The 27,985-nt window shown below is 51.0% G+C and overlaps 2 protein-coding genes across 2 annotated transcripts; one reads left to right on the top strand and one right to left on the bottom strand.

Moving 5' to 3' along the window:
* Positions 1–1,065: 1,065 nt before the first annotated feature.
* On the bottom strand, positions 1,066–5,295 carry RPS18 (ribosomal protein S18). The gene is made up of 6 exons (XM_083426784.1): positions 5,135–5,295; positions 3,578–3,676; positions 2,976–3,062; positions 2,375–2,476; positions 1,636–1,727; positions 1,066–1,183 (listed from the first exon to the last, which is right to left on the bottom strand). Exons 1-6 carry the CDS (start codon positions 5,282–5,284, stop codon positions 1,108–1,110), a joined length of 606 nt encoding a protein of 201 aa, XP_083282910.1. The 5' UTR covers positions 5,285–5,295; the 3' UTR covers positions 1,066–1,107.
* A 292-nt stretch (positions 5,296–5,587) lies between these two features.
* On the top strand, positions 5,588–26,875 carry VPS52 (VPS52 subunit of GARP complex). The gene is made up of 20 exons (XM_083425038.1): positions 5,588–5,909; positions 6,807–6,888; positions 8,711–8,763; positions 8,853–8,928; positions 9,157–9,224; positions 10,755–10,930; positions 11,190–11,340; positions 12,696–12,796; positions 13,967–14,099; positions 15,536–15,593; positions 16,239–16,372; positions 17,068–17,223; positions 19,061–19,179; positions 19,712–19,835; positions 21,115–21,210; positions 21,587–21,694; positions 23,137–23,202; positions 24,466–24,577; positions 25,740–25,858; positions 26,542–26,875. The coding sequence occupies exons 1-20, from the start codon at positions 5,601–5,603 to the stop codon at positions 26,686–26,688; spliced, it is 2,388 nt and encodes a 795-aa protein (XP_083281164.1). The 5' UTR covers positions 5,588–5,600; the 3' UTR covers positions 26,689–26,875.
* Positions 26,876–27,985: the final 1,110 nt, after the last annotated feature.

Here is a 27,985-nt window from a genome sequence, read left to right as displayed (position 1 = left end):
CCTTGCGCAGAGGGGTAAAATGCAAGGAAGGAAGAAGGAAGTGGCTGGGGTAAAAATGTTGGGGTAAGAACCAGAAAGAGCCACTCCTGGATTGAAGCAGGCATGAACTTTGGGGTTCTGCACTGTAGTTTTGCACCAAAATAAAACCTGTAAAAGACAGGTTGGAGTCCTGCCTGGTTACTCACAAGGAACCACCGCTGCCACCTGACAATGGGTAAAAATTGTGTTCATTTAAAAACGCTGGTAGCATTAAGATAAATACAACAGTGTAAATAAGTTTTGATGGATGCAATAATGGAATATTGAATGGTTTAGTTCATGTAAAATATGCAGGGATATATGGTATGTAAAATAAACCACCGAAAGAGAAGGGAGGACATTGATTTAAGGCTGTTTAAATGATTATTTTGAAATGTCATTTGGAAAATTTAACAAAAATTATATATACCGGTGTATATATATATATATATAATTTCGCCAGCAAAAGGGCAAACCATTTTAGTTTCTATTCTTGACCCTGTTTTCCTAGAGGGGGGAAAGAAGCAAGCGCCAAACTTACCCTCACCTGGGAGTCAGACCCACCCCATGCATTTTGGAGCATACAGCCTCTCTCCAAAGAACCCTGGGAACTTATAGTTTGTTGAGGTGCTGGGAACTGCAACACTGGGAAGGGGTAAACCAGTTCCCAGGATTCCTTGGGCACAGTCAAGTGCTTTAAATTGGGTGCACGTGACCTTATAAACTTTTATCCTTCTGTCTCCTGGCTAAATATTCCCCAAGCTATTTAGACTTTCCTTGTAAGGGATTCTCTCAGTCCCTGGCAGTGCTGTTTTTAATCAGGTGCTTTTTAATTATTTTATTTACTGGAACATCTTCCCCCCAAAAGAGAGATTCCCTGCCCATGTACATTCTGCCGTTGCCCCCGAGAGTTGATGCTGTGCCCTCTGAGCCCCCTGGGCTGGCCAAGACCCCCCTCCCTCCTTTGCCAGGAAATGTGCAGAGACGGGAAACCCACTGTCCAGGCCCCCCACCCACCCCCCAGAGACCAATGAAGAGACAGGAGCATTGAGAAAACCCCTTTTTATTATTATCTGCACGGGAAAAGATTTACTTCTTCTTTGAGACGCCCACAGTTCTGCCACGACGGCCGGTGGTCTTGGTGTGCTGGCCACGGACACGGAGGCTGGGGTGGGGAGAGAAGAAGAAGAGTTGGATTTGATATCCCGCCTTTCACTCCCCTCACTCTGTGAGGTGAGTGGGGCTGAGAGACTTCAAAGAAGTGTGACTGGCCCAAGGTCACCCAGCAGCTGCATGTGGAGGAGCAGAGACGCGAACCCGGTTCCCCAGATTACATGACTACCGCTCTTAACCACTACACCACACTGGCTCTCACCAGTGTGGGGTATCAGCAAGGTGGGGGGAGGAGAGAGATGACAGGCATGCCCTCCCCCCTCCAGCTCTGTCCTCATGACCCAATTTCTCAACCTACTAATGACTACAACTGGCAGGGAATTTGCCACCCAGCAAAATTTCTTATCCTCCCAGTGTCGCCCCACTGCCCCCCAACACCTGCTCGCCGCTGCTTGAACCCGCACGGACACCCTTTTCTTAGCCCCCTCCCTCTCGGCTACTCACCCCCAGAAGTGGCGCAGGCCCCGATGCGCCCGGATCTTCTTCAGCCGCTCCAGGTCCTCACGGAGCTTGTTGTCCAGCCCGTTGGCCAAGACCTGTTGGGGCAGAGGAAAGGGGTTGGCCATGGGGCAGTTCCCTTCTCAGAACAGAGGCCCTGCATCCATGGGGCAGAGGATACACAGCCGCCACCCACCTGCCCTGGAGGCAGATGTCCACCTAGCATGGCCTTTGGGGCTCGCATGGAAGAGGTCTAGGCAGCCACGCCTGGTCCTAGCCCCTGCTGAACTCAAGTGAGACAATTTCACACCCGCTTCTTGAGTCCCTTTTGCAGATTTTACAAACCATAAGGACCTAGGAAGAGCCCTGAGGTTGAAACAGGCCAGAGGGAACTCTTCTGGACTCTCAGCAGCTAACCAGGTCCCTGTTAAGGGAATCTCGCAAGCAGGATCCAAGCTGAAGAGTAGCTCCTGAGATTCCTAGCAGATAGCATGCAGGAGGATCATTGCCTCTGAGCAGGGAGGAAGTGCAGAAACGGCCTTCACTACAAATCTGTCCAGTCCTCTGGTAGCCAAAGGTATCAACGTTTGTGGGTCAAACTCTTTGTCTGAAGAGGCTCTCCTCCCCCTCTCAGCTTTTCAAGTCCAACCGTCGCCACCGTCCCGGGCATTCTCTTTGGCCAGGTTTCAAATTGACGGCCCACCGGCTGCTCCTCAGAGGAGGCAGGCGTCCTCCTGGCTCTCACCTGGCTGTACTTCCCGTCCTTGACGTCCTTCTGCCTGTTCAGGAACCAGTCGGGGATCTTGTACTGACGAGGGTTCTGCATTATGGTGATGACACGCTCCACCTGCGAGGGAGAGGGCCAAGAGCATCACAGATGCGTTCTGAATCAATCCTAAACATCAGATCGATTGTATAATAACTACAACAGACAAAAGCCCAAGTAGATTAATCATATTAAGTAAAACAAAGAAAGGTCAAGGTACATATATATTTAAAATCCTGTTTTATATTTCAGGAAGTACCAAAAAGAGAGAGAAAACACCAAGGTTTATCCCAACAGCAATGAAAAGTTTAATAATAAATAATAATTTATTTATACTCCGCCCATCTAGCTGGGTTTCCCCAGATGGAATCATTCAGGAAAGCAGGGGAGCATTAGAGGAGGCTGTTGGATTTAGCCCAGCATCCCCTTCAGTGGCCACCCGTTGCACCTGAACCACCGCAGAAGCCATGCCAGTCAGGACACCCAGCTGAACAAGGTGCCTCCACCCACAGCTCACCCTCCAGGCTTTCTGCAGGGACACCCAAGACCCATTGAAGACAGGACACACACACACACTCACCTCATCTTCGGTGAGCTCTCCAGCCCTCTTGGTCAGGTCGATGTCCGCCTTCCTCAGCACCACGTGGGCGTAACGCCTGCCCACCCCCTGAAAGCAAGGAGAGGGGAGGATCAGGAGAGCAGGACCAAAGAGACACTCAGAGAAAAGGCCACACAAAGGGATGCGACAGAGAGCATGGAAGTAGTAAGGCAAATCTGCTTACTCAAGACTGTGATGGGAACAACTGTGCAAATAATTTTTTTTGTGACGCAATGAGTGCATTTGTGCAGTAAGAGCTCGGCCTTGAGCTAGTTTGATAGAGGGAGAAAGGAGGCCCTCTGCTTTCGCCGAATCACAAACCCAGCCCCGGTCGCAGAGGCCTGCTTTTCCCCTGAGAATGCGACTTGGTTCCTACACAGGGGTTACGTAAAGGCGAAGGAACACCATGTCATTTACTGACCGTTGCAGGTCCCCCAATGGCCACCGCTGCCTCAAATGTCACAACTGCTGTGAGAGCGGCATTCCAGGGGGCGGGCTGGACTAGATGACCCACGGGGTCCCTTCCCGCTCTATAATTCTACGATTAACTGGAGGAAATGCGCAACAACCGCCCCATTACGGACCTTGATGGCGGTGATGGCAAAGGCGATCTTCCGCCGCCCGTCGATGTTTGTGTTGAGGACTCGCAGGATGTGCTGGAACTTCTCGGGGATGACGAGCGACTTGGGGAGGAGGAGAGAAGCAAAGATTTATTGAGACTCTGCAAAGGGCAAGAAATCCTGGCAGCTCTGCAAAGGAAACCATCTCCCCATTGCCACCGACACTGGAAGCTTGGAGGGCTCAGAGATGGGGCCCCAGACCCCTAAGAATGACTTAAGACCAGGCTTCCCACGCCCTGAGCGTGTGTAGAAAGTGAAGTCGGGGAAATACATGTTTGCAGGTGTAAACGATTTCAGGCCTCCATTTCACAGATGGAGAAACTGAGGCTGAGATGAGCCACAAGCTGCCCATTTCCAGCCTCAGAATCCAGAATTCCACTTCTCCCAGCGGCCAGAAAGGGAAACCTATAAGTACGTAATAGTAATAAGAAAAAATTCTTCTGCAGTTCCCAGAAAAAACATCGCTGACCGCAGAGACCTGTAGGTCTAGGGTGGTATATAAATTTACTGTAATGATAATAATAGCAGCTGCCACAGGGATTTCCACTGTTTCAGCCTCACCACCACCTGTGAGGAAGGCTAGCCTGACAGTTGCTGGAGCCACCCAACCAGACGGGCAGGGTATAAACAATAAAAGTACTATTGCTGTTATTATTAGAGTATGAGCTTGCAACCAGTAAGCACCAGAGCCCCAAGAGGGCTTGACCCCAGATGAAGCCCCTGCCCACAAATGTCCCCCATCTCCCTCTCTGCAAAGTCAAGACGCAGCACAGCAGATCCCACCTCCCTTGCAGGGCTGTCGCTGGAGCGACTTGAGGACTAGGAACCTGCCAGGCCTGTTTGCCCTCAGCAAACCCTCAGACTCGGTCTGACCCTTATGTTTCCCTCCCCCTTTGGTCTTGATTTATCGGCTACTTTAAAATGAGGCTGTATTTTAAATTGGTTCCCCCCCCCCTTCTCTTTTTCCCCTATTATGTTTTTACTGTGATTTTATCGGTGTTAGAAACCGCCCTGAGCCCAGCTCTGGCCGGGGTCTAAATAAATAATAAGAATAATTGTTATTATTAGCGAAGGAGGCTGAAGTGGGCTGTGCGATTGAGGCTCCTCGAGGGGCAGCGCCTGCCAGGATCAAGGAGGCTGCCCCCCACAGAACTCGGCCAGGCCCCCTCTCAGGCTCAGCGCCCCATTCGCCCCTATTTCCCAATGGGGGGGCTGATCATCACACGACTGGCCTGCCTAGCAGGCTCGTTGTGAGGCTCGCAGCTTCACCGGAGCTCCCAGCTGCGGCCACGCAGGCAGGAGTTCACCAGGTGCAGCGCTTCGCCCGTCTCCATGCTTGGGAGCGAATCTGGGGAACTCCCTCCTTCGCCCACCGGGAAGACCCCCCCGCCCGCCCTTAATAGCTCCCCGAAACCGGAGCCCATGCGGCACCCTCCCCGCGGAACCCCCCATTCCCGCTCCCGGCGCTCCCCCCGCGGCGGATGGCGGCGGATTCCGGGTCCCCCCCCCCCTCGGACCCACCATGGCTGCGGCGCCTGTTCCTCTCTCCTGCTGTGGCCGGAAAAGGAAGTAGGGCCGGCACCACGGCCTGCATATAAGACCCTCCCACCGAAGCGAAAACGACTTCCGGCGAAGGTGAGGGCCTAAGGGCATACCCACTTCCGGAACCATAGAGATAGAAATGCAGAGCCGTGATAGGGAAGCCCTTTGCTCAGCGACGTTGATCGGGTCGTCCCTCTTGAATAACCCCACTCATTTACAAATGTGTCAGGGGTGAAGCGGGTAAAGTGGGGTGCCGCCCCATTTCTGCTGGGAAATGCAATTACGTGCTAAGACGTTTTCTATATCTATGGTCCAGGGAGGAGTTCCTCCAGTTGGCTGTGCTCCGCCCTGCAATGCCCGAGTAGGAAACAAGGAGATGGAGTGGAAGGTTCCGTGAGAGCATATCTCCTCGCCGGAGGAAACTTGGCGTCCTTTTGGGGGCGTCATGGGGAGGAGAAGGAGGAAGAGGGGTGCTCGACGCCCCCCAACCCCTTCGACGCTTCCGCCGCCTCAGCAGCCGACGGAGAGGTCTCCTATCGGGTCACTTCCGCAAAGCGGCCGCTGGGCATTCTGGGGCTTGTGGTTCTTCGTGTCGAAAAACCGGAAGCCGTTCCCCTGGAAGCCCCGGATGAGGAAGGCAGCGGCCCCGGGCGAAGCGGGGCCCGAAGAACAGCGGCGGCGACAGCAGGAGCAGCAGGAGCAGCCGCAGCTCCGGGCGGGAGACATGGACGAGGAAGAGGCGGGGGACGGATCGGTGAGGGTCACGGACCTGCCCCCGTTTCCGGTCTCTGAGCCCCCGACTTCCGGTGTCTCATAAATAAAGGACACCCTCCTCTCGCTCCCCCTCTTTATTTTATTTCTCTTCAATCGCGAAAAGAATATTTGGGCTGGGGGTGGGGAATGTTCTGGTGACCTTTGACCCCGCCCCCTCAGCCCCTCGTCTTTGGCCGATGCGCATGCGCGGTGGGGCTTCCCCCTCTGCACCTGTTGGGCTCCTGCCTGTCGCTTTTAAGCCGACGGCGCCCCTTTGGGCTGCAAAGAGGGAAAGCAGGGCAGAAACGCAGCTGGACAAGCCATCACGGGGAAAGCGGGCTGAATAGTAGTAGTAGTAGTAGTAGTAATAATAATAATAATAATAATAATAGTATTTTACATTATTTGCACCTTGCCCATCTGGCTGAGTCGCCTCAGGCTCTCTGGGCAGCTTCCAGCATATACAGAAACATAATGAACCATCAGACGTTGCAGACCTCCCTCTCCTGGGCTGCGTTCTGCCCCTTGAAAGCAGCCTTTTCCCTGGCTTTTTTCTGGCCCATGTAGGACCAGTCTGGATAGTTGGCCTTGGTGAAGACTTGACGTTTTCATCCCCAAAAAAGTTTTTGATTTGAGTTTCCATTGAAATGAGGTTACATTTTAATGTTGTATTTTTATCTTGTTTTTAAGTTGTATTTCAATCAATTTGTTTTTATATTGGTTGTTAGCTGCCTTGAGCCTGGTCTTGGCTGGGGAGGGTGGGGTATAAATAAAATTTATTATTATTATTATTATCATCATCATCATCGTGGGCACCTGGTTGGCCATTGTGAGAACAGAAGGCTGGACTTGATGGGCTCTTTCTTGCGTCCTTAACCTTCCTTCCTCTGCCCTTTAGGGTCCGAGCGAGGAGGCCTTGCAGCTGAACCTGGGCGAGCTGGACCTGACCTCAGATGAGTTCATCCTGGATGAAGTGGACAGTAAGTTCTCTTCCTTCCCTCTCCTTCAGAGCTACTTGCTTTGGGAAGGGCCCCACAGGCAGGCACCACAGGTAGGAGACTGACCTTTGTTCAAGGGAGGGCCAGGAAACCGTTCCACCTCCTCCTGGAGGGGAAGCAGGGTTCAAGATCAGCGTTTTGTGACTGGCACAGGTCCATTTGCGATCTCTGGGTTCCCAGTTGGCGACTGACATCTCCACCTGCCTGAGCCCTTCCTTAAGCAGGTCAGCAGATTTGGATCAAATCTACTCTTCCAGGTGCCATAAGAAAGCTGCAGAGATAGTGCAGGATAGTGCGCACCCCGGAAATGATCTCTTTCAGCTTCTGCCTTCTGGAAGAAGGTCCAGGGTGATAAAGACTAGGACTAGCCGTCTGAGAAACAATTTCTACCCAAATGCGATTTTGGTTTTAAACGCATTGTAAGGACTCTCTATGGGAGTATATTGTATTTAAAAATGGGGTATCAGAGGTTTTTGGGGCTAACCAGGCTGGGATAGCTGGGATAGCAGGCTTGTTGGTTTTTGAATGTCTTACGTAGATTTTTCAGTTTTGTTGTTCTGTATGGGACAATGTCAATAAAGTGTATCGTATCAAAGAAGAGGTGATTTACTGTGTTTCGGATCCACCTTTTTCTCCAAGGTGTACATGGTGGCGCTGTGCTCTAAACTACTTTTCCCATGGGCTTGCCGATCGGAAGGTTGGCAGTTCGAATCCCCGCGACAGGGTGAGCTCCCTTTGCTCGGTCCCAGCTCCTGCCAATCTAGCAGTTTGAAAACACACCAGTTCAAGTAGATAAATAGGTACCACTGTGGCAGGAAGGTAAACAGTGTTTCCATGCACTCTGGTTTCCGTCATGGTGTCCTATTGTGCCAGAAGCAGTTTAGTCATTCTGGACACATGACCTGAAAAGCTGTCTGTGGACGAACGCCGGCTCCCTCAGCCTGAAAGCGAGATGAGCGCCGCAACCCCATAGTCTCCTTTGACTTGACCATCCAGGGCTCCTTTACCTTCTTTGCCTTACATGGTTCACTCCCCTCCTCCTGTGAGGTAGGTGATGAGACTCTGCGACTGGCTCACCCCGTGAGCTTCATCATGTCTGAGCACGGATTTGAACCCTGATTTCCCAGATCCTAAACCGACACTCTAACCCGTGGGTAGACAAACTAAGGCCCGGGGACCGGATCAGGCCCAATTGCCTTCTATCAGCGTGTTTTTACATGAGTAGAATGTGTCCTTTTAAATGCATCCCTGGGTTATTTGTGGGGCATAGGAATTTGTTCATCCCCCCCCCTCAAAATATAGTCCGGTCCCCCACAAGGTCTGAGGGACAGTGGACCGGCCCCCTGCTGAAAAAGTTCGCCGGCCCCTGCTGTAACCACTACACCCCACTGGCTTCCTAGAATCCTTCCGCTGTGGGGAATTAAACAGGTCGATAAATACGGGGAAAGGCAAACGTCTCTTTGAGAAGGATCTGAAATATTTCCCTCAGAGCTTGACTTTTTTCTGGGTGGTTTCATTTGATGTTTTAACGGGTTGTAAACAGCGTTGAGATTTTTTCCCTTTAAAATATAAAGCAGCATTTTGGGGGCAACAGGTTTTTTTGGGGGGGGGCTGCCTGCCTTGAAAACAAGGGGGGTGTTTTCCTCCTGCTCATGCCCTGCTCTGAGTCATGACCAGTGGGAAAACCTTCCGTCTTGGCACGATTGCTCTGTCACTCCCCCATCAATTTTTTGGGGGGTAGAGGCAGAGCAGCCGTGTCCCCCTCGTGTGCTGACCTTGTTCTTTCTCTCCCCCCCCCCCCCAGTTCACATCCAGGCCAACTTGGAAGATGCTCTGGTGCAGGAGGCGCTGAAGACGGTGAGAGGGGGGAGGTCTGCCGGGGCTGGGAGGTGGGGAAGGGACAGTGCCCCCCCCCAGGTGGTGACCCCTCCCCTTCTGTCCCGCAGGGGGTGGACCTGAGGCACTACTCCAAGCAGGTGGAGCTGGAGCTGCAGCACATCGAGAACGCCTCCATCAAGGACTGTATCCTCAGAAGCAGAAGGGTTGAACGGGGCACCCAGAGGTCCTCTAGCTGAACCCGTGCAAGGTGGAAAGGGCTCACCAGAGCCCAGGAGCAGAGCTGGCTTGGCCTGGCTTTCTGCACGGGGGGTGGGGTCTGTGCAATTTTGGGCGTGTACCCAAATGTTTTTTTGGGGGCTTTCGTTGGCTGTCTCCTCCCAGCAGGCATTTCTCCTTAGCGGCCTCATCCAGACATCAAGGAGAGCAAGAACATTGCATCGCTCCACACACAGATCACGGCCTGCGACGCTGTCCTGGAGGTGAGGAGGGTCCCCCTCTGTAATGATAATAATAATAATAATAATAATAATAATAATAAATATTTATTTATACTCCACCCTTCTAGGTTCAGAAAACTGGGCTCAGGGCGGCTAACAACAAATTTAAAACGCTTAATTGATGCTACAGAAAACAGCATAAAATACGGTATAAAACATGAAGAACAATAAATTCAAAATTCAAAATCAATTTAGGGGGAAAATCCATCCAATGAACATTAGATAATCACCAGGGTTAGCTGGCTAAATTAGTCCTATTTGGGCCAGCGAGGAGATCAGGGTAGAATTAGCTGTGGGATCCCAGAGCAGGTAATCTTCATAAAAAGATCTAAATTATGATTATTCATGGACCTTAAGGTCCTCTACGGGGCAGACCAGGAGAGGCGGTCCCGTAAATACGAGGGCCCTAAGCCACAAAGGGCTTTAAAGGTCAAGACCAGCACCTTAAAGGCACGTTAACTGTTTTTAATCTCTTCCTGCCTGCCTTGGGAAGGGGAGAGGGAGAGTCACAAAACTGTATTTCACCCAAGCACCAGTGTGGGGTGTTGTGCTCTGCTCTCCCTCTTCACGATGCCCCGATCTCTGCAGGGGAACAAGACCCCACCCTGTTCTCACCAAATCACTGTGAGGCTCCTCCCTCCCAGAATCATAGGACTGTTGTTGGAAGGGACCCCTGGCGGTCATCTAGCCCCACCCCCTTTAACACAATCATCTCAGCTAAAGAATTTCCGATAGGTGGCCATCCATTACAGCCATACCTCTTGTTACGTTCGGTTCAGGTTACGTCTTTTCAGGTTGCGTCCCGTGGCGACCTGGAAGTACCAGAAAGGGTTACTTCCGGGTTTCGCCACTTGCGCATGCGCAGACGCTCAAAGTGACGCCATGCGCAGAAGCGGCGAATCGTAGGATGCGCAGACACGGGTTGCGTTCTGCTCATGTTGTGAGCGGGACAAGATGTGCTATTATGGTTTTTGTGTTTCTTATATTGTGATCCACCCTGAGGGTGTAGGGTGATATGCAAAATTGATTGATTGATTGATTGGTTAATAACATCGTCGTCATCGTCCAACCACTTCTTCAAAACCTGCAAGGAAGGAGAGTCTACCGCCTTCCACCCCACGGTCAAGCAGATCTGGCTGTCAGAAAGTTCTTCCTGTTGCTTAGCTGGAATCTCTTTCGAAGCCACGGGTTCAAGTCCTGCCGTCCAAACAGCCCTTGATATATTGGAAGATGGCTCTCCTGTGAGCCCCCCGACGGGGACGCTCGGGGCAGGCAGCCGTCTCGCACTGTCTTTGTCCTCCGCTGCCCACCGGCAGCTCCTCATCGTTCCCAGAGGTAGACTTCTCCTGAGCGAGGAGGTTCTGCTTTAGGCATCCTGGCCGAGGGACATTCCCAGGGAGAGAGTCTGTCTCCCTACGTAGGTCTTGCCAGCGGGCAAGTGGACTCTTTGCTTCCTTCAGCCATTTCTCCCTGAGCACAACCCCGCCTTTCCTTCCTCCTCGCATGTTGCAGCGCATGGAGGCCATGCTGAGCTCCTTCCAGTCCGACCTGAGCAGCATCAGCTGCGAGATCCAGACCCTACAGGAGCAGTCGGTGGCCATGAACGTCCGGCTGCGCAACCGCCAGGCCGTCCGGGGCCGCCTCTCCCAGCTGGTGGATGAGCTGGTGGTCCCCAACATCATGATCAGGTCAGTGGTGCAGGTGGAGGGCGGGAGAAGCGCCAGGCAACACAAAGACTGAAAAGTGCATAAGTTCAGATCCAAGCAATATTCGCTGCTACTAAGTCTTTCGGTGGGGCAGCAATGATGCACTCTGGAACTCCCTGCCACTTGAGTTTCAATCTCTTTTTTTAATCTTATTTTCAATTTTTTGGGGAGGAGTGGGTGGGAGACGGGAAGTCCTAAGGGTGAAGGTATGACACACACACACCCTGCGTTGTCTTCCCAGCACCATCCTGGAGTCGCCCGTGACGGACCAGGCCTTTCTGGAACAGCTTCATGAGCTGAACAACAAGATCAACGCTGTCAAGGAGCAGGCTTTCCGTGAGACCATGGCCTGTACGGACGTGACCGACATCCTGGACAAGCTGAAAGCCAAGGTGAGGGGTGAGGGGACCCCCCCCAGCTGAGCCCCCCCCCCATGACCCCCCATTCAAGGTTGGCACCTTGGTGAGTTGTCTCGTCAAACGCAGCCCCCGGCAGGTATCTTCTATCCATTGGTTGAAGGGTGGATTTTTTGTTCTTCCGGTTCATCAACACCAGTCTTTTTGTTCCGTCAAAAGGGCATGGAGCATCCATCCATGCCCTCCAATGTATACCTGTTGTGTTTTAAGATTTTTCTGACATTGTAAGTAAGCCGGAACTGGTCTGTGACTCTAATAACAAAAATTAAATTCAATCACCCATGCCGTCCCTTAGCTAGACGGGGATGTAATTCAAAAGGATTTTTTCCTCTGCAAACATAACATTTTTCCTGTCCAGTTAATAATTTCTGTCACCCTGTCCCAAAAATTTACCAACGTGGGACATTGAACGAACGTCTTTTTTTTTTTAAGAAGCGCAGTCACAAGGGGAGCAGTTTCTTTTGTCCTTCCCAGAGTCTCCGTTTGGTTGTCATAGAGGCCAAGTTCCTGTTTTTATGTGCATTCTGTGCCCACCTGTCTCCCTCCGGCTAAAACCTCTGTTGTTATTACCGTATTTTTCGCTCCGTAAGACGCACCTGACCATAAGACGCACCTAGATTTTAGAGGAGGAAAGCCCTGTTTTTTGGGGGGGGGGGTCAGCTCACAGTTGTGTAGCTTCTTTTGCAAAAGGGAAAAGCCTCCTTTTTTGGAGGATCAGCTCAAAGTTGTTGAGTTTACTTTGCAAAGGGGGGAAAATCCTGTTTTTATGGATTCAGCTCACCGTTCTGCAGCTTCTTTAGGAAAGGAAAGGGAGCCGTTTCTACAGTTTCCTGACAGATAATCTAATCAGCCAGTCACATGTCACTGGAGAAACAAAGGGCTTCCCTCTGCAGAACATTCAGCAATGGAAGCCTGGGCAAGGGAGCCAGCGAGCGGCCACACATTCGCTCCATAAGTCGCACAGACATTTCCCCTTACTTTTTAGGAGGAAAAAAATGTGTCCTATGGAGCGAAAAATACAGTAGTTATTAAATTTCCACCGTGCCCTTCGTGATTGACCTCCTATGGGGAGAGGCCGTCCTCGCAGTCCTGAGCTTTTTAAGACTTTATGGGTCAAAACCCGCCCTATGAATTGGACCCAGAAACTACTTGGCAGCCAGTGCAGAAATTGGTCAATTCTGAAGTGAAGGGGGGGGGTTGAATGGGGAGCTGCTCACTCCTTGCTCTGCGTTGCCCTGGAAGTGAGGCTGGGGGCTCTTCAGGACGCAAGCCCCCCCCCCCGCCCTCAGTCCTCTTCCCTGACCTGCCCCCCTCTCTCCCCCTCCTGCCAGGCGGTGGCCAAGATCCGGGAATTCATCCTACAAAAGATCTACTCCTTCCGCAAGCCCATGACCAACTACCAGATCCCCCAGAATGCCCTGCTCAAGTACAGGTAGGGAAATGCGGCGGCCCTTCAGGAGTCTCCCAGCATTCCCTGCTGCTGGCTGGGCCAACAAGAGAGCAGCCTCCCAGAATCTCCTGCTTAGTTTCGTTTTCTGGCCACCCGTTGGGGACTGCAACTCCCAGCAGCCCTTGCTCAGCCTGATCGGAAACATCAGGCGCCTGTGTGTGTTTGTGTGACCTGTGTTACGACCACTTTCTTTATTTTCTTTCAGTCTGCAAATGATATGTAATTGACTACATTTATTCCATTTGCATAGCGCCCTTTCTCCAAAGATCCCAGGGCAGTGTTTGATGCATTACTGTATTTTAATATTTTGTTGGAAGCTTCCCAAAGTGCCTGGGGCAACCCAATCAGATGGGTGGGCTGCTGCTGCTGCTGCTATTGTTGTTGGGTGGGCTGCTGTTGTTGTTGTTTATTTTACACAGCATAATAATAAGATCAGCACAGTAATAGTCCCCCCAACTTTCTCAAAGGGTTGGTGCTGACCTTTAAAGCCCTAAATGGCCTCGGTCCTGTATACCTGAAGGAGCATCTCCACCCCCATCGTTCTACCTGGACACTGAGGTCCAGCACCGAGGGCCTTCTGGCGGTTCCCTCATTGCAAGAAGCCAAGTTACAGGGAACCAGACAGAGGGCCTTCTCGGTGGTGGCGCCTGCCCTGTGGAACGCCCTCCCATCAGATGTCAAACAGAAAAATAACTACCTGATGTTCAGAAGTCATCTGAAGGCAGCCCTGTTTGGGGAAGCTTTTAATGTTTGATGCATTACTGAATTTTAATATTTTGTTGGAAGCCGCCCAGAGTGGCTGGGGAAGCCCAGCCAGATGGGCGGGGTTTAAATAATAAATTATTATTATTATTCAATGCCCAAAGACCTGGGAATGTTTTTGTCTGGCACCTAAAGACATGCAGTGATGGTGCCACTGCAGAAAAGGCCCCCCTCTGGACCTCATGGGGAGGGGGACACACAGAGAAGGGCCTTGAATGGCAAACGCAGGGTCTGGGTCAGCTCTTGGCAGGCGACTGGTGTGCAAATCCCTCTGGCATCATCCTGGCTCCTGAATTTCCCAGCATGCCTTGCTCAGGGCCAGGTCTGGAAGCGAAGTCTCCCCACTCGCCATGTCCCCCCATCTCTTTCTCTCCCCTTTTCTCTCTGCAGGTTCTTCTACCAGTTCCTGCTGGGCCACGAGCGCTCAGTGGCCAAAGAGGTCCGGGACGAGTATGTTGAGACCATGAGCAAAATCTACCTCAGCTACTTCAAGTCCTACACCAGCCGCCTCATGAAAGTGCAGGTGACTCTCCTTTGGGTGACTCGTGCCACCGAAGAGTAGGAAAGGACCCCAAGGTCATCTAGTCCACCCCTTGCAACGTGGGAATATTTGTGGGGCTCAAACCCACAACCCAGAGATTAAGAGCCTCGTGCTCTGCCGACAGAACTACCTGATCTTAATCAATAGGAGTATAGCATCTAGATCAAGGGAAGTAGTAGTGCCACAGTATTCTGCTCTGGTCAGACCTCACCTGGAGTACTGTGTCCAGTTCTGGGCACCACAGTTCAAGAAGGACACTGACAAACTGGAACGTGTCCAGAGGAGGGCAACCAAAATGGTCAAAGGCCTGGAAACGATGCCTTATGAGGAACGGCTAAGGGAGCTGGGCATGTTTAGCCTGGAGAAGAGGAGGTTAAGGGGTGATATGATAGCCATGTTCAAATATATAAAAGGATGTCACATAGAGGAGGGAGAAAGGTTGTTTTCTGCTGCTCCAGAGAAGCGGACACGGAGCAATGGATCCAAACTGCAAGAAAGAAGATTCCACCTAAACATTAGGAAGAACTTCCTGACAGTAAGAGCTGTTTGACAGTGGAATTTGCTGCCAAGGAGTGTGGTGGAGTCTCCTTCTTTGGAGGTCTTTAAGCAGAGGCTTGACAACCATATGTCAGGAGTGCTCTGATGGTGTTTCCTGCTTGGCAGGGGGTTGGACTCGATGGCCCTTGTGGTCTCTTCCAGCTCTATGATTCTATGCTCTTGTTTTTGCCATAAAGGAATGCTAAATCATATTTAAAAAGCGCTTTGGTAAAGATCCCGTGACGCGTCTTAAGAGCAGTAATTGTAAACAGAGGAAAATCAAATACCAGAGAAATAAACTGTGAAATGTGGGTTGCGCTCGCTGAGCCTTGGGGACATAGCTTTTCCCTTTTCTTGTGAGGAATCCTATTCAGAATAAGGGAATTTCCCTTAAGAAAAGGGAAACGTTGACAGCTATGCTTGCGGATCCTGTCCAACTCTGCAATTCCATGATTTTAAGTACAGTTGCCCAAGGGCTGGAATAACAAAGTCCAAGTTAAAAAGTGGGAATAAATATTGCATTCACAAAAAGTGGGAATATCAGTGTTACCTGATTATCGAGTCTAGTTCCAGATTTTCCAGGCTCATCTGGAAAACGTGCATGCCGTAAAGGACGGCCAGATCACGTAAAATGTGCTTGGAGGTGCCAGTCCTCATGGAAATCTCAAATTACGCATCATTTCCTCCGTTGTTTCAGTATTCCCGAGTGAGTGGCGTAAGGTTTCGAGGTGCTTCCCAGCAAACTGCAATTAATATTTGAGCTGGCAAGATTACAAGGTTGCTCAATATACCTAAGCTGGTCTCATCAAAAGTATTTTGTTTTAATTTCGGATGACAGCTGTCTGTCTATTCCTTCTTTCTCTCTTTCTCCCTGCCCGCAGTACGAAGAAGTGGCCGAGAAGGACGACCTCATGGGGGTAGAGGATACGGCCAAGAAGGATATCCTTTTGTCGGGGGGGGGGGGGACCACACTTGCACTGAAGGGGCAGAAAAGCAGGATCAGCCCTGCCCCTTTCCCAGCCTGGCCCCTGAAAACGGGGTTGGAATAGATGACCTTCCGGGTCCCCCTCCAGTTGGGCTGGCTGCCAAACAGGAGCTTCAAGAGCTGCCTTGAACATTTCCGTCTTGTGAGGGGCTTGGATCCTGAGCAGAACTCTCATTATCGTCTATTAAATTTATCAGTCACAATTTTTTGCCATTGCAGCTCAGAAAAAGCCACAGGTGCGTCCATTAAAACTGGGCAGGGACTGCATTTGAAACAGCCCACCTGCTCCCAAAGGCCACCATTGGCAGCCAAAGACCTGGCTAGGAATGAAATAATAGCAATAACAATAACAATAATAGTAATAGTAAATTAATTATATGCACCACCCATCTGACTAGGTTGCCCTAGCCCCTCTGGCCAGCTTGAGGAGATGTCGTGATGGCACCAGGTGAGCCTCCCAGGGAGAGATTTCCACTAGTGGGGAGCCACCACCAAGAAGGCCCCGTTCCTGTGCTCCTTTGGAGGGGCACGCACAAGGTCTGGGTGGGGGTCCACCTCCCTGGGCACGTTTCTCCCTTGACTCTCCTTGCTGCCACCACGCTTTTTCTCAAAGCCGTCCCTCCGGAACCGCAACACCATTTTCACGCTGGGGAACCGGGGCAGCGTCATTGGGGGGGCCGAGCTGGAGGGCCCCATCATCGTCCCCCACTCTGCCCAGAAGAGCGACGTCCGGGTGAGTCCCCCTCTTTTAACCCCCTCCTTTCTGGCTCCTGCTTTGGGACTGGGCCCTATGAAAAACATCTAAATATTAGGGATTCTTGGAGCAGCTGTTTGCACCACTTTTGAGCATAGCTGTCAACGTTTCCCTTTTTTTAAGGGAAATTCCTTTATTCCGAATAGGATTCCTCGCAAGAAAAGGGAAAAGTTGACAGCTGTGCTTTTGAGGCTTATCATCATCGTTATTCAGTAAATTTGTATACTGCCCTTTATCCATAGATCTCAGGGCGGTTCACAACATAAATGCTCTGAAGCCCTCCGGTGGGAGGGAGTTCCACAGGTTACGTCCTTTTAATCGGCACTGATTCCACCAGTTCCAGAGTTAGCTCTCCTCCAAGCTGGGCAGGATTTTACAGACTCCAATTGTGTCGCCTTTTCCCAACCCTACAATGTCCCTTTTCGTGGGCTTCTTCCCATTTGGGGACATCGGTTGAGGACAGGCCAGATCCGGCAGCCAGCTCCTCCTCCTTATGGAGCCTCCAGCCCTAGAGGCAGTCTACCTGGTTCCCCAGGTTCATTTGCCCTTGTGAGAAGAGGCCGCTGGCCTGACCTAGCTGTCTTCTTGCAGAAGGAATAGATTGGGGTGCAGAGAAGCTCTGCCTGCTGCTCTCCTGGTCCTGATCCTGACCCTCTTCTCCCCCCCCCCCCCAGTACCCCTTTGAGTCCCTCTTCCGCAGCCAGCACTTCGCCCTCCTGGACAACAGCTGCCGTGAATACCTCTTCCTCTGCGACTTCTTCCTGGTGACCGGGACTCCTGCCCTGGACCTCTTCAACGCCGTCATGGGGAAGACACTCACCATGTTCCTCGTGAGTAGGGGTGCCGGGGGGGGCAGGCTGCTAGGGACGGAGGAAGGAAAGGGACACCCCCTTCACGTTCCCTTTTCCCGCCTCCCCGAAGCATACGCTTCCAAGGAGCGTGTCTTTGGAACTCCCTGCCTCTTGATGCACGGCAGGCGACTTCCCTGCGTGTTTTTCGGTGCTGGCTGAAAACATTTGGGTTTGTCCGCACAAAGAGTGGCTGGGGGAACCCAGCCAGATGGGCGGGGTATAAATAATAATATTAAAGTATACGTACACTTTGCATGGAATATAGCAGCACGTGGAATCCATTTATACAAACTATAGCAGATTAAAAATAAATATATATGGACCTGGATAATGAAAATAATAATGTCCATATACAGTCGTACCTCGGAAGTCGAACAGAATCCATTCCGGAAGTCTGTTAGACTTCCAAAACATTCGAAAACCAAAGCACGGTTTCCGATTGGCTGCAGGAAACTCCTGCAGCCAATCGGAAGTCGCAGAAACCTCGTCAGACGTTCAGGTTCCAAAGAACGTTCGCAAACCAGAGCACTCCCTTCCGGGGTTGCGGCGCTCAGGAGCCAAAACATTCGAGTTGCAAGGCATTCAACAATCAAGGTATGACTGTATTAGATTCGCTTATTCTTCTAGTAATGGAGTATGCCTTTCTTATATTGACTTTCTCGTGTTTAAGGGTTGTTAAAAAATTGGTGATAAAAATAAACATTCATGTTTAGACAACCCGGCACAGATGCTTAGAAACTGGATGTGAATTGCAACCTGTTTTGGTTTCTCAACTGTTGTCTATTTTTTTTTTTTTTTTGACCATATTACCGTTAAATCTTTTTTAAAAAAAAAATTCAAAGAACTTTATTGAAACTTGACATATATGCACAGTAACCAAAATTCCCAATGATTCCTTCACATAAAATATAATATCTAAATTACAACAGCTGCATAATTATACACTTAATTATAAAACCCACCACCCACCCTCTACTTCCCCCCACAGCAATTCGTCTTCTGTATATTTCTTTCTTCCTTTTTCCCCTTGCATTCTATAATAAATTATTTTTGTTAAATTCTGATTTTTCTTTCTTTCTTTATTGGTTTGGTTATCGCTTACATTTTTTATTCAAAGCCTGTTAACATGTCATTTTTAGAACAATATTTTGACATATAGTCTTCGAAATACTTCCACTCCATTCTTAACTTTTGATTTGATTGATATGTTATAACTAAAGTTAATTAATCTTATAATTGAAGTTAATTAATCTTATAATTCGGATGCGGGTGGCGCTGTGGGTTAAACGACAGAACCTAGGGCTTCTGCGGTTCGAATCCTCGTGACAGGGTGAGCTCCCGTTGCTCGGTCCCTGCTCCTGCCAACCTAGCAGTTCGAAAGCACGTCAAAGTGCAAGTAGATAAATAGGTACCACTCCAGTGGGAAGGTAAACGGTGTTTCTGTGCGCTGCTCTGGTTCGCCAGAAGCGGCTTAGTCCTGCTGGCCACATGACCTGGAAGCTGTATGCCGGCTCCCTCGGCCAGTAAAGCGAGATGAGCGCCGCAACCCCAGAGTCGGCTACGACTGGACCTAATGGTCAGGGGTCCCTTTACCTTTATCTTTAATCTTATAATTGAAGTTAATTAATATTATAATTGAAGTTAATTAGTATTTTTTTGTGAACTGCTTTAAAGTGGGGTTTTTTAAAACACACACACACACACAAACAGACCATCAGGGAGCGTATAAATTTGTTGAAACAAATGACTAAATTGTGGGTTTGCCCTTTGGGTTTGTCTCTCACTCTCCCCCCCCAAAAACGAACAACAACGGCAGAAGCACATGGACGCTTACGTGAGCGACTGCTACGACAGCATCGCTGTCTTCCTCAGCATCCATATCGTCCTCCGCTTCAAAGCCATCATGGCCAAGCGAAACGTCCCCGCCATCGACAAGTGAGTGGGGAAGGGGCCCCTTCCCGGGGGGGCGGGGGGTCATAGCTGTCAACTTTCAGATTTGAAAATAAGGGATCAGCAGCCTCACCTGTCCCCGGGACAGTCTACGGGATATCTAACAATCCAGGATAGCAGCGGGAAACGGTGCTGGAATAAGGGAATTTCCCGCAAAAAAAGGGAAGGTTGACAGCTATTGGGGGGGTGGGCATCCAGTCCAATCCAGTTCAGGGATCTCAGCTCAAAAGATCGCTGCCAGACGGCTGAGCACCTCCTCTCCATCCCCTCCTGCTCAACTGCTCCCCCAGCAGAGCAGGATTCCCCCTGGACCCGCCTGACAACGGAAGTCTTCCTCCCAGCCTTGCTCTCCTGCCGGGTTGAGGGCAATCTTCCCCCTGGCCAGCTGGACACTTCCGGTCTCCAGCTTTGAGGGGGTCCTAAGGTGCTGAATCTCAGGATATCTCCGTCAAATATAAATATTAAGTGAGGAATCCTGTCCGCCCTCTCTCCCCTGCTCCCCGCCCCGGACATGCAGGTATTGGGACACGCTCCTGGAGATGTTGTGGCCGCGCTTTGAGCACATCCTGGAGCTGAACATTCAGAGCATCCAGAACACCGACCCCCAGAAGCTGGGCTTCCTCGACACCCGGCCCCACTATGTAAGTCTGGGGAGGGGGCCCCCCACACCATTCGAATCCCTTCCGAGGGAATCGGGAACAGTTTAACGAGGGATATAGTCCAGGGTTTGGTTTGTTCTTGTTCTTGCTTTCAGTACATATTTTGCGTCTTGCGTATATTGATCTCTGGCAGGCAAGCAGCCTGATCAGCAGTAATGACTCTCCGTCAGTTTTATGTACGTTTATTTCCAAGAAAAGCGCATCCAGAGGACGGCTTTCTGCCTGATCTCTGCTGATCATTCTGAATCATCGTCCCTCCCCCAACAGGAAGAATGCCAAAATCCAGCTTTTCTTCCTCTTCCCTTCTGTTGCTCTCTGAGCTTCTCCCGTCTCCTAGTACAGGGACTGACCGGCTGGTCTGCCTCCTTCCCATTCCCAGAAGACACAGTCTCGGACTCTGGCTTATCTGCTGGCTGCCTGGCAACGCTCTGGCCACCTTCCAACTCTCCCTCCTCTCCTTGAGAGCTAAAAGTGTCTTCCCTGGGAAGGAGGGGGGCCGGGCTGTCCTTTCCAGACTCTGACAGCCCGCTCTCATCTGCAGAGTCAGCCCCTTGCTCGCTCAGCTCAATTTCAGAGGCCAACTCTTCCACTGCGCTCTGTGGGCCCATGTTCCTGACATTGTGTTTTTATGCTGCGAGCTGCCCTGAGATCTTCCGATGAAGCGGGTGGTATACCAATGTAATAATTAATAATAACAATAGCAATAACAATAATGCCATTTGAGGCTTCCCTCCTGACTCTTCAGAGCCTGGCCATGGGAAGAGCGAACCCGGAGGATGCTGGGCGGTTTGGTTTTATCTTCCTTAAAAGTTCTGATTTTGTTTGTCGACAGCATTTTGGCCAACCCAAAAGAGGCTCCCGCAACGTGGCTTCCCTACGCCTTAGGGGTGGTGAAGGCAGCCCCTGCACACACACACAAAAAAAACCTCAGGCTCACATCTCCAGTACACGACACAAAAGGAAAAAGGGCTGCGGGGGGATGAGGGGGAAAGCAAGCTCAGACGCCAACCTGCAGCCCCCTCAAAGTTGCTGGGCCTTGCCATTGCCCCTTCCCCATGAGCTTACCTGCAAACCGCCCCCCCCCCCATATTTTATTCAAGTTGGCATCCCTGGTCCTCTCTCTCTCCCTTTCATGCAACTGGAAAAGGCATCCATCTCTGGGTGGGAGTTGAGGGAAGAGCCTGACAGAACCGCTCCGGGGTGCACATTCCCTGCCCCCCCCCAGCATGCTCAGCTCCTAACCCTCTCCCTCCACCCCCAGATCACCCGGCGGTACGCAGAGTTCTCCTCGGCCATTGTCAGCATCAATCAGACATTCCCCCACGACCGGACGCTGACTCTGCTGGGGCAGTTGCAGGTAAGGTGGGGGCTAATTTAGTCATCATTACTTGTATTTAGAGCATTTGCACCCCACTCTCCCAGAAAGGGACCTGGGTTCAATCAAAACGAGACACGTAGGCTCTCAGTCTTAAAAAGAAAAGAAAAACAGCAACAGCATGCAAGGGAAAAGGTACAGGGAGGGAAGAGGAAAAACTAAAACTCAGTCAGGAGCATGTAAACAGGTGTCCCTGTTGATGTACGCTGGCTTATGTCTCCCTGGAAAATGGGGGGCTTTCAGTGGGCCAGGCCCCTGCCCCTGCCCCACCCTATGATGCTGTTGCTTCTTCTTTGGAGGGGGAACCATTTGAAGCACCCACCCCCTGTCTCTCTCTCTCTCTCTCTCCCCCTTCCAGACGGAGGTGGAGAATTTCGTCCTGCGGGTGGCGGCCGAGTTTTCCTCGCGCAAAGAGCAGCTCATCTTTCTCATCAACAACTACGACATGATGCTGGGCGTCCTCATGGTAAGGAGTGGGTCCCGGGGAGCTGGGCTCCTGAGCCCCCTGCACTTGGGGGGCCAGAGGCTGAGATCTTCCAGCCCTGGGGGGTCTCCTGTTGACGGGCAGATGGGTAGCCAGGGTTTCATTTCCTGATCCCGGTGGTTGGACGATGAGAAGCCTTGGTTCCTTTTTTCCTCCTCTCCTGAATTAGGCTGTTGAAACCAAGAGAGCTTGAGAACATGGAGCCGTAGACTCCCAGGGCTGGAAAGGGACACCCCCCCCCAGTAGCCATCTAGCCTATGATTTATTAAATTTACGTACTGCCCTTTATCCAGGGACCGCAGTGCGGTTTGCGGCATAGGACACAAAATACGTAGGCTGTGTATACATATGAACCGCCCTGACGTCCTTTTTTATAATTGACCTCACCTCCAAAGGGGGATTGTTGGGATGATAGTTATAATTATAATTTATTTATGCCCCGCCTTTTCCCCCTGATAGGGATTCAAGGTGGCTTACAGATAAATTATGCATTTTGTTTTTTTAAACATTGTGATTTTATGTTGTGAGATCTATGGGCATTGGGCATTATACAAACAAACCAAACAAAGGTGCTCTCCTCCATCGTCTCCCAAGACAGACAGATGCCAACCAGTGTCATTGAATATATATATATATAGCGGGCGCTTGGGTTGCGAACGTGATCCATGCGGGATGCACATTCACAACCTTCAGAGTTCGCAACCCGCGTCTGTGCACACGCAAGTTGCGATTTGGCACTTCTGTGCATGTGCAAAGCGCGATTTAGCACTTCTGCGCATGCATGACCGCTGAAACCCGAAAGTAACCTGTTCCAGTACTTCCGGGTTTCGATGGTCCACAACCCAAAAGGGCGCAACCTGAAGCGGCTGTAACCCGAGGTGTGACTGTATATACAGCGTACGCTTGGGTTGCGAACGTGATCTGTGGGGGAAGCACGTTTGCAACCTGCAGCGCCATGTCTGTGCACACATGGGTTGCAATTTGGCACTTCTGCGCATGCACAAAGTGCAATTTAGCTCTTCTGCGCATGTGTAAGCGCTGAAACCTGGAAGTAACCCGTTCTGGGTACTTCTGGGTTTGGCGCGGGGCGCAACCCAAAATTGTGCAACCCGAAACGTCTGTAACCCAAGGTATGACTGTACGTGTGTGTGTGTGTGTGTGTGTGTGTGTATGTATATATATATGGCGGTATACAAATTTGATTAATGTTAGCGTGGCAAAGGTGAAAGAGGTCCACCATTCTGCTCCTGAGCCACCAGTTTGCTCCCTTGGGGGGAGGGGAAAGCAGGAGCAGGTCATGTGGGGGAGAGGTCTGCCCCCTCCCTGCCCTGGCGGGGAGAGGACCAGCGAAGGGAGGGGGCAGGGGTAGCAAGGCCCCTTTCCCCCTGCCCCACTCTGTGACGCCCCTCTTCCCACCTTCCCAGGAGCGAGCGGTGGAGGAGAGCAAGGAGGTGGAGGGCTTCCAGCAGCTCCTGAACGCTCGGACGCAGGTAAGCAAGCGGAGTGCGCGGAGGGAGGGCGCAGTTGCACCCATACCTGTGCCCCTCCCCTGGGTGCTGTGGGTGGGAGATGAGCTTGAGGCCCTGTGGAGCCAGGCCGCAGTTTCCCCTCCCCGTCCTTTGGAGGGTTTGGCCCTCCTTCCAACATGAGGGCTAGGAACTTGAAGCCGATGCAGCACGCCACTGATAATTTATCAGCTGCCCTTGCGGGGAGGGGTAGTCCCTGGGGGGGGGGACATGTCCTGCTCCTTTGGGGGTAAAGGTAAAGGGACCCCTGACCATTAGGTCCAGTCGTGACCGAATCTGGGGTTGCGGCGCTCATCTCTCTTTATTGGCCGAGGGAGCCGGCGTACAGCTTCCGGGTCATGTGGCCAGCACAACTAAGCCGCTTCTGGCGAACCAGAGCAGTGCACGGAAACTGTTTACCTTCCCGCCAGAGTGGTACCTATTTATCTACTTGCACTTTGACGTGCTTTCGAACATCTAGGTTGGCAGGAGCTGGGACCGAGCAACGGGAGCTCACCCCGTCGTGGGGATTCGTACCGCCAACCTTCTGATCAGCAAGTCCTAGGCTCTGTGGTTTAACCCACAGCGCCACCTGTGTCTCTCCTTTGGGGGTACCTTGGCCCTATCCTGCACTCAGTTCTCACCTGTGGCTCTCACCTGCCGGCATGCAACAGCAGCCACAACCTAGGGAACAGCTTCGACTGGCCAGCTGAGTCGCCACAGGAGAGGCTTTGGACTTCATTCCATTGCCAAAGACACACCTGAGGTCCCGGTGCTAGAAACTAGGGGAAGCCCTTTAAAACGGCGCTGGAAGCACATGAATGGGGTGGCCATAGGGGGAGCTTGGTCCCCGAGACGCCTGTGGGGCTGGGAGGGCATTTGAGCTTCCCAGAAATTCCAGTGGGGCTCTCCAACAGGGGGGCGGTTGTGATCTGGGTCCCTCCGCAACAGTTCTCCACCTGTGGGTCTCCAGATGTTGGACTACAACTCCCATCATCCCTGAGCTCTGGCCTTGCTAGCTAGGGGTGATGGGAGTTGTAGTTCAACAACATCTGGGGACCCACAGGTGGAGAAAGGCTGCTCCAGAGGTTGACGGACTCCGGATCCCATCACCCCCTGGGTGGCACACTCTCATTGTCTGGGGCTTCTGGGAGGTGGAGTCTAGCGAACGGAGGGCGGCTCCTCTGAGGGGTTTCTTCCATCCTTCCTTCTCCCTCTCTCTTTCCCCTGCCCCTTTCTCCTTTCCAGGAGTTCATCGAGGAGCTCCTGGCGCCCGGTTTTGGGGGGATGATTGCCTTTGTGAAGGAGGCGGAGGCGCTGGCAGAACGAGGCCAGATGGAGAGGCTGCGCGGGGAGGAAGGTGAGGGGCCTGGCAGGAGCGGGGAGAGGCAAGGAGGCAGGAAACCGAGAGTTGGGACCCCAAGGGTCATCCAGCCCAACCCCCTGCAGTGCAGGGAATGTTTTGCCCAATGTGGGACTTGAACCCATGGCCAGGATGGATAAAAAAAAACAATTTAAAAATAAATTAAAAATCGGATTTTTTAAAAATTTAAAACATTTTTTTAATTATTATTTAAATTGGATTTCTGAAATAAAATGCTTTCAGAGCAAAATTTCTTTCTAAATATAGTTTTCTGTTTAAGTTACATTATAGTCCAAAGGCTATTCATCAGGAAACAAGGATTTGTTTTAAGTTTTTCATGTGTGCTAAAACTCAATCTAAGGAAATGATTAGTTTTCTCCTTCCAACAAAGTACAACAGAAAAATTGTCCACATATAAACAGTTAACTTACTAAACCTCACAATGATGTCAGTATTATCGGTCTGTGTATAACCAAATCAGTAATTTTTGATATGACTGTAATAACGACTCCGGAAATTTATTATTCCAAAAAGGAAACCTTCGTCTGGTTGTAAATATTGAGATTATACCAGAAAGAATGAGTCTTTCTGTAAAAAAAAAAAAAAAGATTTAAATCAAGTCTAGTGATTTAAATTGTGATTTAAATCGATTTGATTTAGATCATGGGTAGGCAAACTAAGACCTGGGGGCCGGATCCGGCCCAATCGCCTTCTGAATCCGGCCCGCAGACGTTCCAGGAATCGGTGTGTTTTTACATGAGTAGAATGTGTCTTTTTATTTAAAATGCATCTCTGGGTTATTTGTGAGGCATAGGAATTGGTTCATTCCTCCCCCCCCCCCAAAAAAAATAGTCTGGCCCCCCACAAGGTCTGAGGGACAGTGGACCAGCCCCCTGCTGAAAAAGTTTGCTGACTCCTAATTTCGATCAAATTCACCCTGCGCACGGCCCGGAGGCTGAGAGTCTCATTTGCTGCCGATGAGCGATTTATGGAGTCGCAGGGACGGAAGTGGGTTCACCAAAGGTCATCCGGCCCAACCCCCCCTCCCCCGTGCAATGCAGGAGCTGGTGTCCGCCTGACCTCTGCTTAAAAAACCTCCTGGAGGAGGAAAGTCCCTCTTCGATGCCCCCCAGCCTAATCTCCCCCCTTCCCCTCTCAGCCCGGGTGACGCAGCTGGTGCGCGGCTTCACGGGGACCTGGAAGGCGGCGGTGGAGTCTCTCAGCCAAGACGTGATGCGCTCCTTCACCAACTTCAAGAACGGCACCACCATCATCCAGGTGGGCCCCGTGGGCACGGAAGGGTTAATGGGTGCTGTGGGGGGGGGGAGGGAGGGGGCAGCCCCTTGGCTTGTGGAAGCCCCTCCCTGAGCAATTTCAGGAAGAGCCTGGTGTGACTTGACATTTCCATCCCCCAAAAACAGTTTTTGATTTGAGTTTCCGTTGAAATGAGGCTGTGTTTTAATGTTGTGTTTTAATCTTGTCTTTAAGTTTCAATCCATTTGTTTTTATATCGGGTGTTAGCCGCTCTGAGCCCGGTCTAGGCTGGGGAGGGCGGGGTATAATTAAAATGTATTATTATTATTGTGTGTATTATTGCAGCATCCAGGTTTTCCCCTAAATCTGCCCCCCCCCAAGGTTTTGGCTGGGGTCCCCCAGTTGCAGATCCCAGAAATCATCTTTAAAATCACCCAAGCTCTCTCCCCACCCAATTTCAAATGGTTCTTTCAAACACCCCTCTCCAAAAACCCCCAGCTGCTTCCTGCTTGTAGAATCGCAAGGGACCCCAGAGATCATCCAGCCCAACCCCCCATTGCAGTGCTTAGCACAGGGTGTTTATTTCTTGCTGGTGGGGGGCTCTCGGCTGTGCCCTTGTGTGTTCTCTGGGGGCGGGGTGCCTGTGACCTTCTCCCCACCCCGTGTCTCTTATCTCACCCCCTGACCCCCCCTCTCTCTCCCCACAGGGGGCTCTGACGCAGCTGATCCAGTATTACCACCGCTTCCACAAGGTCATGGCGCTGCCGCCCCTCAAAGCCCTCCCCGTCCGCTCCGAGCTCATCAACATCCACCACCTGATGGTCGAAGTCAAGAAGCACAAGCCCAACTTCTGAGCTGGGGGTGGGGTTTGTGCATGGCGGGTTGTGTGTGTTTTTTTGGGGGGGGGGGACGGCCATATCACTGCTTCCCACCCCCTCCGTGATCTCCACGGGGTGGGGGGCAGCCCTGTTTTGGGACCGCGTCTCCCGTTTGTCCCTTCGTCTTGCTTTGTACAGTGGAAATAAATTCTCTAGCGACTCACGCCTGCGATCATTCGCCTCATTGCCCAGAGGGGGAAAAGGGAGCAGGGAGGTTTATTTATGCGCAAGAGAGTCACAGCGCTGCAAGGGGGCCAGGGGTCATCTAGCCCAACCCCGAGAGAAGGGAGGCATGTTTGTGTGAGGAGGATGAGGACATGATAGGCTCCTCCATGCAGTTCAGCCTCCTGCTCTCGCAGCAACCAATCGAAAAAAGACAAGTCACGGAACTGAGAAATTGCACAAAACAAATGAAATACCCTGAAACGAGAAGTAATCGACTAGAAATATTATCTTGTGGAAATAAACTAAGTCATAAAAATCTAAAAGCTTAAGGGGAAAAATTAGAAAAACCTAAGAATTGAACAAAGCCTTAACGGGATGCCGGCTGCAAACTTCGTTTCACTGAACTATTCGGTTTCCTCAGAAGGAAATAGAAAAATCACAAACTTTAAATGACCAAAATTTCAAAAAAAGGGGTACAAACCCCCAAAATTCTGAAATGTTATAATCCTATCTCGACTGAGGTAAAGCAAAACGCAGTAATAAAGGATTAAGGACTGAAAAGTACAGTTTCGAATACTGAATTTACAAAAAAGGGGTTTGAAAACCTAAATGGCAAGTTTTAAAGAAAGCCCAGCTTGAAGAAAGCAAAGCACAGTAATAAAGGGTTGAGGACGCAAGTGTGAAAATTCTAGGGCTGCTTTTACAAAAAGATTTAAAAACCTAAATGGCACAAAGTCAAAGAAAGGAATACAGTGGTGCCCCGCAAGACGAATGCCTCGCAAGACGGAAAACCCTCTAGACGAAAGGGTTTTCCGTTTTTCAATGCACTTCGCAGGACGAATTTCTCTATGGGCTTGCTTCGCAAGATGAAAATGTCTTGCGATTCTTGAGGTTTTTTTCCACTCCCCACCCCCTTTTTCTAAAGCGCTAAGCTGCTAATAGCCTTTAAGCAGCTAATCCGCTAATCCCTTAAGCCTTTAATAGCCGTTAATAGCCCTTAAACTGCTAATAGTGCTAATAGCGCTAATCTGCTAGCTTCGCAAGACGAAAAAACCGCAAGACGAAGAGACTCATGGAACGGATTCTTTTCATCTTGCAAGGCACCACT

Source organism: Podarcis tiliguerta (genome assembly GCF_965153285.1).
Source record: "Podarcis tiliguerta genome assembly, chromosome: 2".
NCBI lineage: Eukaryota > Metazoa > Chordata > Lepidosauria > Squamata > Lacertidae > Podarcis > Podarcis tiliguerta.
Note: the sequence above shows the minus strand (reverse complement) of the source record. Positions and strands in the feature narration are given on the sequence as shown.

Excerpts from the sequence above, each read along its gene's own strand:
- RPS18 (XM_083426784.1), bottom strand. The coding sequence starts at position 5,284 with ATGGTTCCGGAAGTGGGTATGCCCTTAGGCCCTCACCTTCGCCGGAAG. Across the intron at positions 1,728-2,374 it reads AGGACGGGAAGTACAGCCAG|GTCTTGGCCAACGGGCTGGA; the intron begins GTGAGAGCCAGG and ends CTGCCCCAACAG. Across the intron at positions 1,184-1,635 it reads GGCCTGCGCCACTTCTGGGG|CCTCCGTGTCCGTGGCCAGC; the intron begins GTGAGTAGCCGA and ends TCCCCACCCCAG.
- VPS52 (XM_083425038.1), top strand. The coding sequence starts at position 5,601 with ATGGGGAGGAGAAGGAGGAAGAGGGGTGCTCGACGCCCCCCAACCCCT. Across the intron at positions 21,695-23,136 it reads TGATGCTGGGCGTCCTCATG|GAGCGAGCGGTGGAGGAGAG; the intron begins GTAAGGAGTGGG and ends CCACCTTCCCAG. Across the intron at positions 25,859-26,541 it reads ACGGCACCACCATCATCCAG|GGGGCTCTGACGCAGCTGAT; the intron begins GTGGGCCCCGTG and ends CTCTCCCCACAG.